The sequence below is a fragment of the Pteropus medius genome, unplaced genomic scaffold (genome assembly GCF_902729225.1).
Source record: "Pteropus medius unplaced genomic scaffold, Ma_sr-lr_union100, whole genome shotgun sequence".
Taxonomy (NCBI): Eukaryota; Metazoa; Chordata; class Mammalia; order Chiroptera; family Pteropodidae; genus Pteropus; species Pteropus medius.
In genome coordinates this window covers 20,883,254-20,898,679 of record NW_024346667.1, presented here as the reverse complement: position 1 = coordinate 20,898,679, position 15,426 = coordinate 20,883,254, and the positions used below count along the sequence as shown (strand labels likewise).

Genomic DNA, 15,426 nt, shown 5'->3' with positions numbered 1-15,426 from the left:
TAGTAAGAATTTAAGAAATATATCAAGGTCCTCAAAATAAAATCAAATCTACACCCCCAAAAGATGTTTAATACTATTGCCTCATACTATTTTAAATTGTATGTGTTCTAACAAAAGCAAAGATTAGTTGCTGGTATATCGTATTAAAAGAAAATATATGTACCATTTCCAAAATGGGAGTGTAAGGAGCTCCACAAATTCTCTCCTCACAGAAACAACTATAACTGCTCATAATTTATTTTAGCTAAAGCATTCATTTAAGAGTTAATCCTACAAAATATATACAAAACTCAATAGCCATAAACTAATAACCCAATTTGAAAATGTTATAAGTATTTGAATAGACATTTCTCTAAAGAAGACATACAACTGGTCAATGGATACATGAAAAGGTGTTCAATATCACTAGTCATCAGGGAAATGCAAATCAAAACCACAATTAGATATTACCTTGTATTTATTAGGGTGGCTATTATCTAAAACCATGAAAAACAATAAATACTGACGAGGATGTGAAGAAATTGGAACACTTATACAGTGTTGGTGGGAGTGCAAAATTGTGCCTTCTCTATGGAGAACAGTATGGAGGTTTCTCAAAAAGCTAAAAATAGAACTATCATATGATCTAGCAATCCCGCTTCTAATTATTTATTCAAAAGGACAGAGGATTATTAGAATCAGTATCGCAAAGATATATTAGCACTCTCAATGTTCATTGCAGCACTATTCACAATAGCCAAAATATACAATTTAAATGTCCATTGACAAACAAATGCATTAAAAAAAGTGACATATGCATACAATAGAATATTTTCAGCTTTTAAAAAGGAGGAAATCCTATTCAATGAAATAAGCCAATCAAAGAAACACAAATACTACATGATTCCACTTATGTGAGGTATCTAAAATACTCAAATTTATAAAATCAAGAGAGCAATGGTGGTTGCCAGGAACAGGGCAGGAGTACATGAAAATAAGAAGTTACTAATCAACAGGCATAAAGTTTCATGTATGTGATACAAATAAGTTCTAGAAATCTGCTCTAGACATCATACCTATAGTCAACAATACTGTATTGTACACTTAAATTTAAGAGGATATATCTCACGTTAGTGTTTTTACCACATAAAATAAACTTTTTTAAGTTAGCAGGAAAAAAGAGAGAATCATTGTTTCTACTAAATTATTGGAATATAATATAATGTACCTAAATATATTATAAAACAATCATTAAAAGTATATGAAAATTGTCCTAAGGAAAAATAGCAAACGAAATATTTATTCAAGAAAATTTACTAAATCTCAATAATAACATCAAGAGTCTGTAGAACTTAAGCCACAAACCACTCTCTTCCTCCACCTTTCTATCTCGGCTTGAAAGAAGCTAATTCTAAGTAAGTTTGGCCCAGAAGTCAGGAGTCTGTCTTCTCCCAGTTTTTATTCAAGGGCTGTAGCTACAGCCCTTGAATAAAAACTGGGAGAAGATGCAGTCTAGGAAAGGCAGGTTAACAAAGTTTTGCATCCAACCCAGCTCTATGTTGCAGAGGCTAAATTTCAGATGAGTGTAGTTAAGAGATTGGGGTTTCCTTCATGTGACTCCTATTTACAGTGTGGAAACTCTACCTCAGGTGTATTAGACTGAGATGCTTAATCACCAGCACCCCAGCCTGCTCACAGAGCAGAGTTTCCACAGTAAGAGAGACAAGTTTAGAAGAGTAGAAACTACTACCTTCCCAGAACCTGGCTTGTAAAGATTTTTTTCAGTGGGAGAGCAGGCCCTAAGAACCAAGAACTCTGAAGCTCTCCTTAATAGAACTCTGCTTATAATAGTATGGTGAAGTTCAAGTCTAAGAGAACTTTCAGAAATAATAAAGATTTTGGTGGTAAACAGTTAAGAGGAGCCTAGTAGCTCCATGACAGCAATAAGCTAAACGACAAGCCAGCTACTTTTCTAGTGAGAATCCAGGAAAGAGACACACAAGAAGAGTCCTCCTGGGCTCAAAAGAACTCTGTAAAACTGACATCAAAATAAATTTTTTAAGGGGCCAAATTTAATTGAATCAGACCATAGAGCAATTTATGACCCAGAGTATGACATGGAGGTGAATTGAGTCAAAAAAATAGTTATTTTTAAAATACTGAGCCCAAACTTCCAAATTTGGAAAAAAAAAAAAAAAAAAAAAAAAAAAAGCATTAATCTACACATCCAAAAGATTAATGAACTTTAAGTAGGATAAATGCAAAGAAATTAACAGCCAGGCACATCATAGTGGAAACATAGGAAGCCAAAGAAAATAGAGATTCAATATTCTAGAAATTATAATTGCAAAATAAAAAATTTTTTAATTTAAGAGAATTATTCTTTGTTAAGTGACAACTAAAGCATCACCAGTACAGTAGGAATGAGACACCCTCAACTCTCAAAGTCTAATTTTACAGATAGATCCTTTGGATATCAGTTCATGAGTATCTTATACAACATTGTTCATAAAATTATTGACAGATCAGAGAAAGAACTCAAGCTGTCTACTATCTGGTTCTTAAAGCCAAAGTTCTTCAAACTTTTTAGGAGCTTTGAAAAACTATGTATGCTACTTGCATACTTTAAATTGATATCTAAATTTTTAACCATAACTTTAAGTTTGTCTTATTTTTAGATCAATAATATTGTAAATTTTATGACAAAATAAGATAAGGATTGACTGCAATAGGAATAAATATTTCACATGATTCCATAAAAATTTAAGTACTTTATTAAATAAAGTACATTGAAATAAAGTATGTAAATTATTATCTGTAGACTTTACTTAAATATTTCAATACTCTGGAAGACTCACAGAATAACCCAGTTACATTTAAAATAACAAATTTCTTTATATTACTTCAGGTCTTCTTAATTTAGAGGGCCCCAGTAAGGGCCAAAATACCTTGTTTTTAGTGCTGAGCTTCACCCTAACCAGAAATACAGGCACGACAGCGTAAGATAAAGCGAAAGGAGACTTGATTAGCTTTAAGAATTAATCAAGGCTCCCTTGAAGCAAGCTACAATTTAATTATGCCCCCTTAGGAGCTCTGAGCTTGTTACATACAAGTATGCTTTATATGTTAAGATTCTGTGTTAGGTGACAGGTAAATACTCTTATAAACAGGGGAATATTGTGAATGCAGAGTCATTTTTAAGATGAGAGGATCTGGAAATTTATTCCCTTAACATTTTCTGTTCATGAGTACCCTCAGGCACACGCCCATCCCAGTTTGAAGACTATTGTTCAAACTATATTGCCTTCAATTCACCAGAGCAAAAGTAAGGCTTAATTAGCATTGCAATTTACTTTAAGTTACTAGCCAGGGACTGGAAAAGAGATCTGCTGACAGATCCTTATTCTTAAACTCTTTGTGCTAATCTACCTTGACAGCAGAAATGCAACCCTGAGATGAGGAAATTTTGCCAAGGGACTGGATTATTAGGAGGGATTTACCTTGGTACCAGGGGCCTATCCAGAGTATATGGCAGCTCAGAGCAGATCATTTTTTAACAGTCCCCTACTCCATATGACAAAATTATTTTCAGTAACAATCATAAAAGTAAACAAATGATAATAATGACCTATATATACTGATTCCAGTAAACAATGTTTAAAACTTAAATAAGTATAATATAAAAATAGGAAAAAAGTAATGCATTAATATTTTTAAGATTAACGTATATTTGAAATAAAAAAGAAAGACTTTAATTAAAGTTTTTGCAGTGATGAATAATAGCTTTGTGGTTGCCATTTTTCAGCCGTTTTTTCTGTACATTTGTCAATAGTTTCATCAAAATTAACCTTAAGTATTCATGTTTAGGAGACAGCATAGCAGATTGTTAGTCTAGCTTTACTCACAGTTGATTGAAGAATACTTATTAATTTTAATTTTGAAAAGTTTCTTTCATTTGAAGCAATGGCTATTTAAGACACTGAGAAGAATACATTTGGCAGAAATTCATAAAAATCGCATTTCACAATAAATTACTATCTTCCCAAAACCTATTGCGAATTCACAATAAATTGCAATACTGCTCAAGACTGTATTTCGGGGAGATCAATTTTAGTGTCTTTCAAATGTCTCGGTGTCAAAAATTTACTAAAATATCTTCATCACATAATTCATCTTAAATTTCCATTATATTTGGTAAAAACAACTCCTGAGATTTGTTTTCTTCTACTAATATCAGAAAAAAAAATGACTGGAAGTAGTACTAATGTTATTTGATCATGGTTTTGAGGTGAGTAATTCAAGTTGTTTCTTCATTTTTATAATAATTATTGTGTTTCTTTGTTTATTCCAAATCCACTGTTTAAATGCAAAAATATATGTTAAATGATTTTAAATAAAAGATGGAATCATGGACGTGGTTCCATAGTGTAGCGGTTAGCACATCTGCTTTACACGCAGACGGTCCTGGGTTTGCTCCCCAGTGGAGCCACGGTCCATGGTCTACAGCCATGCCACCCTGAAAAAGCCCGATATCTGATCTCCAAAGCTAAACAGGGTCAGGCCTGGTTAGTACACCTAGGGAGATCACCTAGGAAGACCAGGTGCTGTAGGCATAAATAATAATAAATAATAATAGTAATAAAAAGATAGAATCATAACTCTCATGCAAATATAAAATGAACACATCAAAGATTTTATTAATTACTGTGAGAATTGTAAGATATTAAAATTAGCTGACAGGAGAATGCAAAAGCAGACATTCTTCCACATTTTCCCTCTACAAACAGTGATTTATAAAATATAAATTTCTTGTTAATACATGGTAGACTTAGATTTGTTTCAGTGGGCCTCAAAAAAGAGCTGAATTAGGCATCAACTTGGACATCAGATAAAATATTCATCTGGGTGATATAATTTGGGGAAATGTATTTTAGAGGCATTAACATACATATGGACAGATTTAGCCATTGGTTATTAAACTGTATAAACATCAATGTAATTTTACTATTATTTTCTTTTACTAACATCTTACTAGTATGTTAAATAAAAGAAGAAGGCAAACTATAACTAAGATATTAAAAAATATATACTTGGAAGGGTTTTGAAGTTTGAAGTTGAAAATAAATTCAGAGCAAAACATTTTGGTTTTATGCTGAAAATTTCACAAAATTTTTCACTTCCTTTGTTCCAAATATTGTATTCATTAATTTCAATTCATCTACTTAAATTACCCTTGTGGTCTCAACTTTATTAGTATAATAAAAAAAAAAACATTTAAAAATATTTTTAAATGCACTCCTCCCCTTTAACCTTTTTAGTCTATTGTATTTATACCTCCTATACATGTGGTAATTCCTTCATTTTTCTGCATAATTATTTTTAAAAGAATCCAGTGAGCATTGCACGAGGAGGTATTAACTCCACTCGTGTGAGGTTCCAAAGTCGCAGGATCTGCTGCAGAGCACATCCTTTCAGTCATTCAGAGTCAGAATGCCAAAGTGGGTTAAAGGTCTGTCACTCAATTTAGGACTAACACTGTTCTTCTCCCCCAAATCCATTACTAATGGAGACTATTAACTCCTCAAAAGATCACTAGAATCACTTTTGACAAAGAAAAACTCTGTCGTTAGATATATTATAGTTAGGTAGAATACCACGATGATGGAAGGTTAGGTGTGTCTCTAAAGAAAGGCAAAGTCAGATGAGGATATTTATAAGGTTCTAGAGCCTGGGTTAGTGGCTTTATGACAGGCCTTGCAAGGCTCAAAGCTGGTTAAGTGAAGTGTTAGAGGCTGATCATGAAAGCAGTTTCTCATCTCTAAATTAATATACTTTTTTTTTCTTTCCATTTTTGGTTTTGTGTTTGCCCTACCTTGACTGAAGAGAGTTTAATATGGCTTGTCTGAGAAATAAAAAAAATACATAAAAGATAATATAAAAGAAAGCGAAAATAAAATACAAAGTTTGGGACCTAAAGGAAGCCCAGGAGTGAGGTTACTCACAAGCCACATACCACATGGCTCTCCCTGTACACTTACCAAGAGTGGATCATACATTTCATTTCATGTTTCTAGCAGTCAATTTGAAGAGAGAAAATCTGTTTAGTTTCAAAATTTATAATACCAAATACTAATCACATTTTAAAATGAATATAAGGCATGCAAATAAAGAACCATGCATAATTCAAGGCAGAAATTGCTCAGCGAAATAAGAAAATAACAAATTACTTATAGCAGTTAGTTCAAATAGATTAATTCTGCTTTGATTGTCATGAAAACACTTTGCAGTAATAAAGCATATATTTAATGAATATTTACTTAACACTCGCTATACTCCAGGTACTCTTCTCAGTGTTTTAGAAAAGATGAATTAATCATCAAATAACATTCTGAGGGAAGTTATATTAACATACACCAACTTTAGAAGTGAGAAAACCAAGTCACAGTAAGATGGAATTTGCTAAGTTGTACTATTAAGTGGCTGTAACAATCGTGACTCAACCATAGAAACAGAACCACTGTGAGTGACATAAAACAAGGAATGTATTATAAGGATTAAGCCTCACTGAATCACGGAGCCTGGTAAGCAGTCTTTGTAAGACCATTGCCGCTGTTTCTGGTCAGGGCCTGAAGTCAGCAAGGTCAGCAGCCAGAAAGGAAGATAAATTTTAAGTGAAGGAAAAGAATACAAGCTGGAAATGTGTGTGTGTTTACTATCATCCATCTTGATGGTGACCTGCAGGATAAGTTGACATGTTCTCCAGGCTGCACTCTCTCTTGACCCTGAATTTGAAGAAGCTAAAACAGGAGATTAAACAGGAGCTGGAGGAAACATAGTTTTGACTATTGGCCCATACCGTGAGTTGAGTCAAGAGATCAACCACAATGTATGTGAGTGACCATAGCTTCTGCCCTACAATGACCTTCAGATTGTAACCACATACATACAAGGAAGGAGATGTTGGGAATTATCATTCCAGCATAGCCATGCAGATACAATAGAATGGTGGAGATGTGATTTGAACCCAGAAAGTCTGGCTCCGAAGTCTATATTCTTGACAACTATACATTTCTACCTTCCCCTTTATGCTGAGTCCTTATGAGCATCCATCAGGATGTATTCAGATCGAGGTCTGAGACGTATTCCAAGTAAACAAAATTATATGTATAAATACAAGGTAAATTGTGGGATGCAACAAAGACCTCTTAGGAATTCAGTTATGCTTGAATGTGTTATGAATAAGGGAGAGTGTAGGAGAGAAGCTGGAAAAGTAAATAGGGTTCAGATGTTTGGTCTCTGTCCTCCGGATAATAACAAGTTTTCATTATTCTAAATAATATCTTTATTCTTACTAACAGGTTCCAAACAGATGCTGTAGCCAAATTTGGTGTTATTTTTGTCTTATGGAATATTGTATCCAAAGTCATCCATCTCCAGGAAATCAATGTGAATTCCACTAGCACTAAAGAGGCTATTGATTTTCTTGAGAGTCAACAAAACTTCAGCATTACAGAGTTTGTCAAGAAAAATGGTTTTTATCTCAATAATAGTACTTTGTTGGAATGTGACTTTTTTGGAAAGCCATGTGGCTCACAGGTAATGATTTGATATTTCTTCAAATATCAGCAATATAATAAGCTACTTTATTGAACTGTTTCACTTTAAGATAAAGTTTACTCCCATGGGCAATTAATTTATATTTTCTCAGAGATTATGTTTCATTAGCTCAGCTTGATGATATTAGGGAGTGTGGAATACATATGAGCCATATTTCCTTTTTCAAGTACTTAGATAAGAAAAGGTAGAAAACAGCAGTCTTTGGTTACCTTTCTTGCAGGTAGTCCTTCCAAAAGAAAAACAAATTTAACACAAGAGGATATTTTAATTTTTTCCATTCAGCATATTCCAAGATAGCATTTTCATTATCATTAAACAGCTAACACTCTGTTTTAATGCTTGTGGAATTATATTAGTAACTATAGAAAATGAGACCTCAGCATTTGACTACAAAAATCATATATGTATTTCTCTAACAACTCATAAAATCTTGATTCTATTTATATAATTAATCTACACTTAAGATAAAATGTTTGAAATATCTGGAAGCTGTTAGCAAAAGGGTATGCAGGCAATTTAACTCCTTATTTTCCGTATCAGCAAATCTGTAGCACATGTTGTTAGGTTATTCTAAGCAAACTCTACAGATTCATGTTTCTGGGACACCCTTCCTTATCTGTTGATAGCCTTCTTTCTCATACAGTAAACAGAGAAGACATCTGAAAGAGATGAAACTCCGCTCTAAACTCTTAATTTGGAAAAGAAGCTCTTCTCTGTTGTTTTTTGTTTACTAAAATGTTTAAACTCTTCATCAAGGAATTTTGTATTAAACATGACTTTTTCAGTTGCAAATTTTAGAAACTTAACCCCGATAAACAAAAGAGTAAAAGGAATGAATCGGTTTAATTAATTGGAAACATCGAGTGGGACTGGCTTCAGAAAATCTCCGCCGAGGTCTCTGAAATTAGTATTAACATTCTGTTTCTCTTTCCATCTCATGACTCCAACTGGCTTATTTCTGTATGAGTTCTCCTCACACAGAGCCAAGACGGCTACTGTCTCTAGCCTCCCATTATCATAGGTTAACACTCCAGTATTCATTTACTAATGCCATGGGAGACTGATTAGCTCTACTTGGGACACATATCCATTCCTGAGCCAATCTCTGAGAGGAGGCAGTAAGGTATTAAGATTGGTCCAGCTTGTGTCAAATGTGCACCTCTGTAGTGAAGGTGGCTGAAGGAGGAGGGTCAAATGAGCAGAGTAATGTGATAGTTGTCCCACCATAACCATGTAGGGTTGGGGGAGGGGTGGCTCTTAAAGAAAGAATGCTAAAGGAGTTCTCCATAGGTAAAAATATGTTTCCATGAATCCTTAGTAAATATAAAACAAATAACTTTTTAAAATAATTTGTGCTTCTTTCTTCCCATGACACAGCAGCCTCACTCTTTATCCAGATGCCCCATTCCATTTTACTTCTACTCTCAGCTTTCAAGTCCACTCCCTGGACCCTTCCACTTTCTTTGGCCTCCAGGCAGCCAATTCCCATCCTCCTCCATATTTCCATACTCTCTTGTTGCCAATTCTACCAACCTCCCTTCTCCTATTTGACCTTATACTTTCTCCACGGCCATGATCCTCACCTAACTGATTCAACACAAGCGGCCCATTCTCCCCCTCCCCCACTCTCACCCTGGACAGTCTGTTTGTCAACAGCAGGGCTTTGGACCACCAGCAAGCATACTGCTCCTGGGACCTTGGCTGCTGTCGAGTTCACTGCCCAGCCAGGCTGGGGCAACCAGAGACTGGGTCTTTGGGGAAGAGAGTTGGGTAATATTTTATTAGGCCTGGCCAGAACCTCAGAAGGCAAGGTTCCATGTCCTCTCCACCAACCATGCTGCCAGGCCCAGCCCCTTTCCTCCTGAGGCCAGGAAGTCAGAGAGCTGAGGAGACTGAGCTAAGCCCAGACATGTGGGGCACAGAAGAGAAAGAAAAAACAAAAGTTTTGAATACGTGCTAAACTATATATGAAAACTGTCTCAATTAGATAAGCAAATACAATAATATGACTAGTGCATATTATTAAAAAAATGAAAACTCATTGAATACAAATATAAATCACCAGATTGTCTATTCTTTCTGATATTTCTGCATCCTCATGTAGACATCTGTGATTTAAGGGGAAACAAGTCATAGCAATTTAAATTTAGAAGTGACCAAAATACCAAACTGATTATATTTTATTTGGTTCATTTCCATATTGGAGGATTTTGCACATGTCTTCACTGAATACGGAAATTGTTTTACTTTTAATCATGGTAAAAATATCGAAGCAATGAAAAAAGTGAGCGTCTCTGGAAGAGGCTTAAGCGTGCTCTTCAATGTCAATCAGGTATTGCATTATCTTAAACTCAGCCAGAATTTAAGTCAAACAATAATGGACGGGGCTTTCAAAAGATCTAATAAGAATATTTTGTCCTGTCAAGTTGATCCTACAAGTTGGATATTATTTTGGTTTTCGTTTACTTAGTCTTGGGTCCTATGGATGCAAATATGACTTAGAGATTAAAAAGACAAAATTTAGAGGCATAACCTGGACATTTTTTAGCTACTACTGACTACCATTACTGTGACTCTAGGAAATGGTCATGCCACAAAATAAAAAAATAAAAAAATAAAAAACAACATTTCTAAGTCACATTGTACGTCATTAATTTTAAATGACACTTTGCATTTTAAAAATATTTTTTATATTTACATGTAAATAAGGCAACACATTTTAGAAAGCAGCCATATATAGATATTTGACAAACCATAGAATCTATAGTCTAAAGGTGATGAAAAAATAACTGCTATGTAAAGGATATTTTATAAATGGACTTAGTCTAAATCCAGTGTCTGAAAATACATAATTGATCTAAAAAGTTCCAAGTATTTAGGTTTTAGATGTCCAGAAACCTAAGGAAACCAGTGGTGCTGCCTTCAAGAGTACCTGATAGAGCTCTCACTCAAGGTTAATTCTCATTCAAAGTCAATTCTCACCTTCTGTTTTTCACAATCAACTTAGTATTACACATTTAGTGGTATTAGATTCCATTGCTGTGGTTTTATAAATGAATATTCTGAAATGCTGATGAATTAAGTATCCAAAATCTCACAATTAATGGCAAAGATGAGAAATAAATTTTGTCTCCCCAAATCCCATCAAACTATCCCACCTCTCAAGTGAATGAAGTCACTGCCTACTTTCAAAGAATTTCTCTCAAAGTACATTCTTATATTCCATTCAAAATACTTTTCTTTACATTTAAACACAGCACTATACAGTGTAATGCATGTACTCATGTTCATACACCTATTTAATTAGTATTTTCAAGTTATTCAAATATTAGTCATATGGTCATTTCAAATATAATATTATCTATCTTACAAGCCAGAATTTCCCAAATATTTTTAGAATGCAATTAAAATCTGTAAATTTAATATAATATACCATAAGCAAATGTCACTTAAATATTTCTTCATATTAGCCAGTTAAGAATTTCTTAGAGTCATAACAGGCCAGAGACAAATAGGCTCCTGAGTTACGAATGGAATATTAATCATGTTTGTTAAATGTAATTACATAAGCGGTCGTCCTATTCCAAGAAAGATCATCATATCCAATCTTTATAGACTGAATTTACAACTAATAGCAAAGTCACCAGAAGTTTAGTCTTAAATTTTTTCATCTGACATAAGATTTAAAAACCAGAGCAGTGGTATTAAAGAAATTATATAAACCTTCACTCTTATGGGAAAATTTGAATTTTAAATAAGGCTAGAGATTTTAATTACAAAGAGAAGAAGAGAGTCAAACCATTTTTTAAAACAAATGAAGCAAAAAGAACAACCGAGGAGAAAGCAACAAAAAAGCAGCTAAGGAGAGAGCCAGAGGAAATCAGACAATTGCAATGTGTGCTAATGCATTCATATAAGGTGAAAAGTGATCCGTGGAAAACTGGCAAAGCCATAAAATGTGATTCAGCCATAAAAAATATCTCTTAGGTGTTTAATTTTTATAGTTTGACTATAAAAAGATTGAAAATGGACATTGAATATTTTTTTAAGTGAAGTCAAATGTTTTCATCTGATGTTAAAATTAAATCTCAAACTTGTGTAAAATTGATATCAACTTGTAATTGGGGGGTGGATGTATTTTTATTTCAGGATAAATTCACTGATGACCCCACCCTTGGTTTTGTTGATGCTGGGATCGTCTTTGTTATTCATTCACCGAAGAAGGTGCCACAGTTTGATGGTATAGGTTTGTTGTCACCTGTGGGAATGCATGCACGCGTAACGATCCGCCAAGTGAAGGTAAATACTGAGAAAACATATAGTTTGAGGGAATTAAGTGGGGTAGTGAATGTCTATATGCATAAATAGTACTTTTCATTAGAAACATCTTTCTTTCACGCCTTTAGAGCACTGCTGGAAATTCCACAGTTTTATTTCAGATATTTTTCCTTTACTAGTAGGTACACATTTTGTAAAAACAGTGAATTCACATATACAGTGCAAGTGAAAGCTGGGAGACCTAGCAAATCCAAGATAACTTTAAATTTCATTAGAGATGAGAAGGCTCAATGAATATGAGGAAATAGCTGTGTTGCTAAACTCTGCATTTTCTCTATGGTACATTCTGAGAAGAAGAAAAATTAAAAATAAGTGGAAAGAGCAAAAATCTTGGAGTCAGACATGTCTGCCAGGTTTCCATTTGCCAGTTGCTTGGATGACATTTCCTTTTCAAAGTTATTATGAAGTTCAAGTAAAATCATATGAAGAAGGCACTTACCATATTGCCGGGTACATAATAGATGCTCAATAAAGGATATTTTTGGTAATGTTGTTGTTTTGTAGGTGATTAAAATGCTAACATATCATTTCTATAAAGGATAATATTCTTTTTATATGAGTCAATTTTTAGAGCAATCAGTCTGTCTGATTTTATTGATTTGCTATAGGTACAGAGCATTTGGGACATATGTAAAAGGACCACTATTATTCTTACTTGCAGAGATTTTTCAGGTTAGTAGAGTAGACAAAACAGGCAAATAAATGTAGTCAAATAAAAAAATCAAAGACCTCTGAGAGAAAAGTAAAAATGTATATCAGCCTCTCTTCTTTGGGATGTAAAGGGGTGGATTGACTCAGATAAATCTCCTGAACCAGGTATTTATTTTATCTTAAGACAGTTCATCAAGAATATCCTTGGGGAGAATGCAACCCTAGCATCAAGCTGCAGAATTTTAGTACCTACAGCACTTCTGGTTGCTTGAAGGAATGCAAAGCAAAACACGTAGAAAAGCAGTGTGGATGTTTACCTTTTCTGCTTCCTGGTAAATAAAGAATAACAGCTTTCCCCTTATTTAATTATATTTACTTAATTTGAAACATGGGAGGTCTACATATTATAAAATTGCTTTCCATTCTTATGAAATTCTATGCTGGAAAATCATCTCCTTGGCAAATACAATCTCAACTTATAAATTTTAACTTAAAAATTTATAACAGATTTCTGGAAAAGAAAAGAAAATTGTGTTATTAGGGCCAATAGCCAATTCTTATTTTCAAAATATAAAATTCGGTGCTCTCAAATATCTAAAACTGCTCATCACAGTTTTCTCAATAAATCTTACCTACCCTGAATATTTCATTATGGGAAAACTCTTTTCTTTGTGTCTGAAAAAGAAACTCCAGAGCCATGGATATTTGAGACAAGCATTGAACGAGGCAGTAGAGAACGAGAGTGAGTAAGAGTAAGATCCTGACCCAGGCTGCTCATCTCAGTTCCACAATTTCTCATCTATGTGACTTTGGACTTAACCTCTCTGTGTACCTCCTATAGAATGGAGAGAATACTGTTGTCCTAATCTGCAGGGTTGTCATAAGGATGAAACAAGCATGTAAGTGTTTTTAAAAGTGCCTGGCTCAGAATACATTCTATTTACGCTTTGTATATATTTATTCAGATTTCTTTCATCCCTCTCCTCCAGCATATTTATAAAAAACAAAAATGAATGGACCTAGATGTTATTACGCTGAGTGAAATAAGTCAGACAAGGAAAGATAAATACCATATGATTTTACTTATATGTGAAATCTAAGGAACAAAAAGAACAAACTAATCGAAAACAGACCTACAAATATAGAGGACAATCTGGTGACGGCCAGAGGGGAGGGGAGTGGGGGGCTGGGAGAACGGGGTGAAGGGTTAAGGAAGCACAAATTAGTAGTTGAGAGATGGTCATGGGGAGCAAGGCATAGGGAATGCAGTTAGCAAAAAGGTAATAGCTATGTGTAGAGCCAGAGGGAAGATAGAGTAATTGGGGTGATTGTTTCATAAACTACATAAATGTCTAACCAATGTACTGTATACTTGAAACTACTAATAAAAAAATGTAGAGTCTATTAAGGGTAAAACCAGTTTGGCTCTATAAGTTTGCCACTATGGCCCATCTCTCTCTCTCTCTACACACACACACACACACACACACACACACATTATACTACACTACACTGAACTACACTACTCTAACACACAGATATACAAATGCTACCTCTGCTCTTATAACGACAGTCTCTACTTGGCAAACTACATCTTAGGTATTTTGAGAATCATCATTTCCATCTTTCTAGAATTCTGAAAACTGGTCTCTGACCCCTCCAAAAACTGCCTTTCTATAACTGCTATCTCTGACTCTGACTTATCTTTCCTAATTATCTTTTCAAAGTTACTAGGAAAAAGTCTAAATTGATAGATGGAAAATAATGTTTATAATTTTAAAATGTATTACTTGTTATGAAACACAAATGGAATACTAATATGGACCAGAAACTAGGCAAGATGAAATATAAAGCACAAAGCATGACATTTGCACCAACTTTAGAATATGCTAAATTCTTTCAGGATAATATTTTATTTGGTTTGATTATCACATATCCCTCTAAGTTTACTTATAGATGAGGAATAATTGAGATATATAGACATTAAATGAAATAGCTGAAGTACCTCCACGAACAATTTGTGGAGACAGTCCCAAAAATCATCTCTTCAGGTATAAATTGTTTCCAAAATTTCATTGTTCTTTATAATGGGAATAATAAAAGACATATTTTGGAGAGATGCTTTTTACTTAATGTTGGAGGGAGGCTTTTGTTTTGTTTTATTTTGTATTTTACTTCTTTTAGTTCCTTCACAAGGAGAACTTCCTTATAGTTAGCCAACCTGTAAGTGTACATTCTCTTTTGGTTATTTCACGGGTCACTGAGTAAACATTGACGCTAACCCCAGAGACCACATGGGTTATAGAAATAGATGAATAGTGTACTGAGGTGCAAAGTCTAGGGTTTTTGAGTCAGCATGGGATTACATCTAGCTCTGATACATATTGATTTTACAATTTGTCTCAACGTCCACAGCAGATGCTTAATAAATACTGGTACTTAACTTGTCCCATCCTGTTTCTTGTTTGTAATTATGTCATTTAATAAAGTGTAAAGTTTCTATAGTCACATGTATTCTTTTTAAGGAAATGGGATAGAATGTGACCTACAAAAGGCAGCCCACCAGGTATGTGAGGTGAGTATGTGTGAATGTGTATGTATGTGTGTGTATATATATATTTGGTTTGATCACACACACACATATACACACACACATACATACATACATACATACACAAATGATAGAGAGAACAGGATAGAAGGTGAACGGAATGAGCCAAGATCTCCCTCTAACTGCTTGAGCAAGCCACATTCTGAACCTTAGTTTCTTCATTAGTAAAATAATGATTCTGCATCACAGGAATCGCATAGGTAAAAATGAGATGATAAACATAAAAACAA

General features: G+C 34.1%; 1 protein-coding gene across 2 annotated transcripts in view; it reads left to right on the top strand.

Annotated features, from left to right (window-relative positions):
- ASIC5 (acid sensing ion channel subunit family member 5) overlaps nucleotides 1-15,426 on the top strand; it is a 31,984-nt gene that overhangs the window by 8,117 nt on the left and 8,441 nt on the right. For both annotated transcript variants that reach the window (XM_039876216.1, XM_039876217.1), the window contains exons 5-8: nucleotides 7,338-7,575; nucleotides 9,803-9,928; nucleotides 11,746-11,895; nucleotides 12,770-12,917. In XM_039876216.1, coding sequence (XP_039732150.1) covers nucleotides 7,338-7,575; nucleotides 9,803-9,928; nucleotides 11,746-11,895; nucleotides 12,770-12,917 — 662 coding nt within the window. The remainder of the gene's footprint in view (nucleotides 1-7,337; nucleotides 7,576-9,802; nucleotides 9,929-11,745; nucleotides 11,896-12,769; nucleotides 12,918-15,426) is intronic.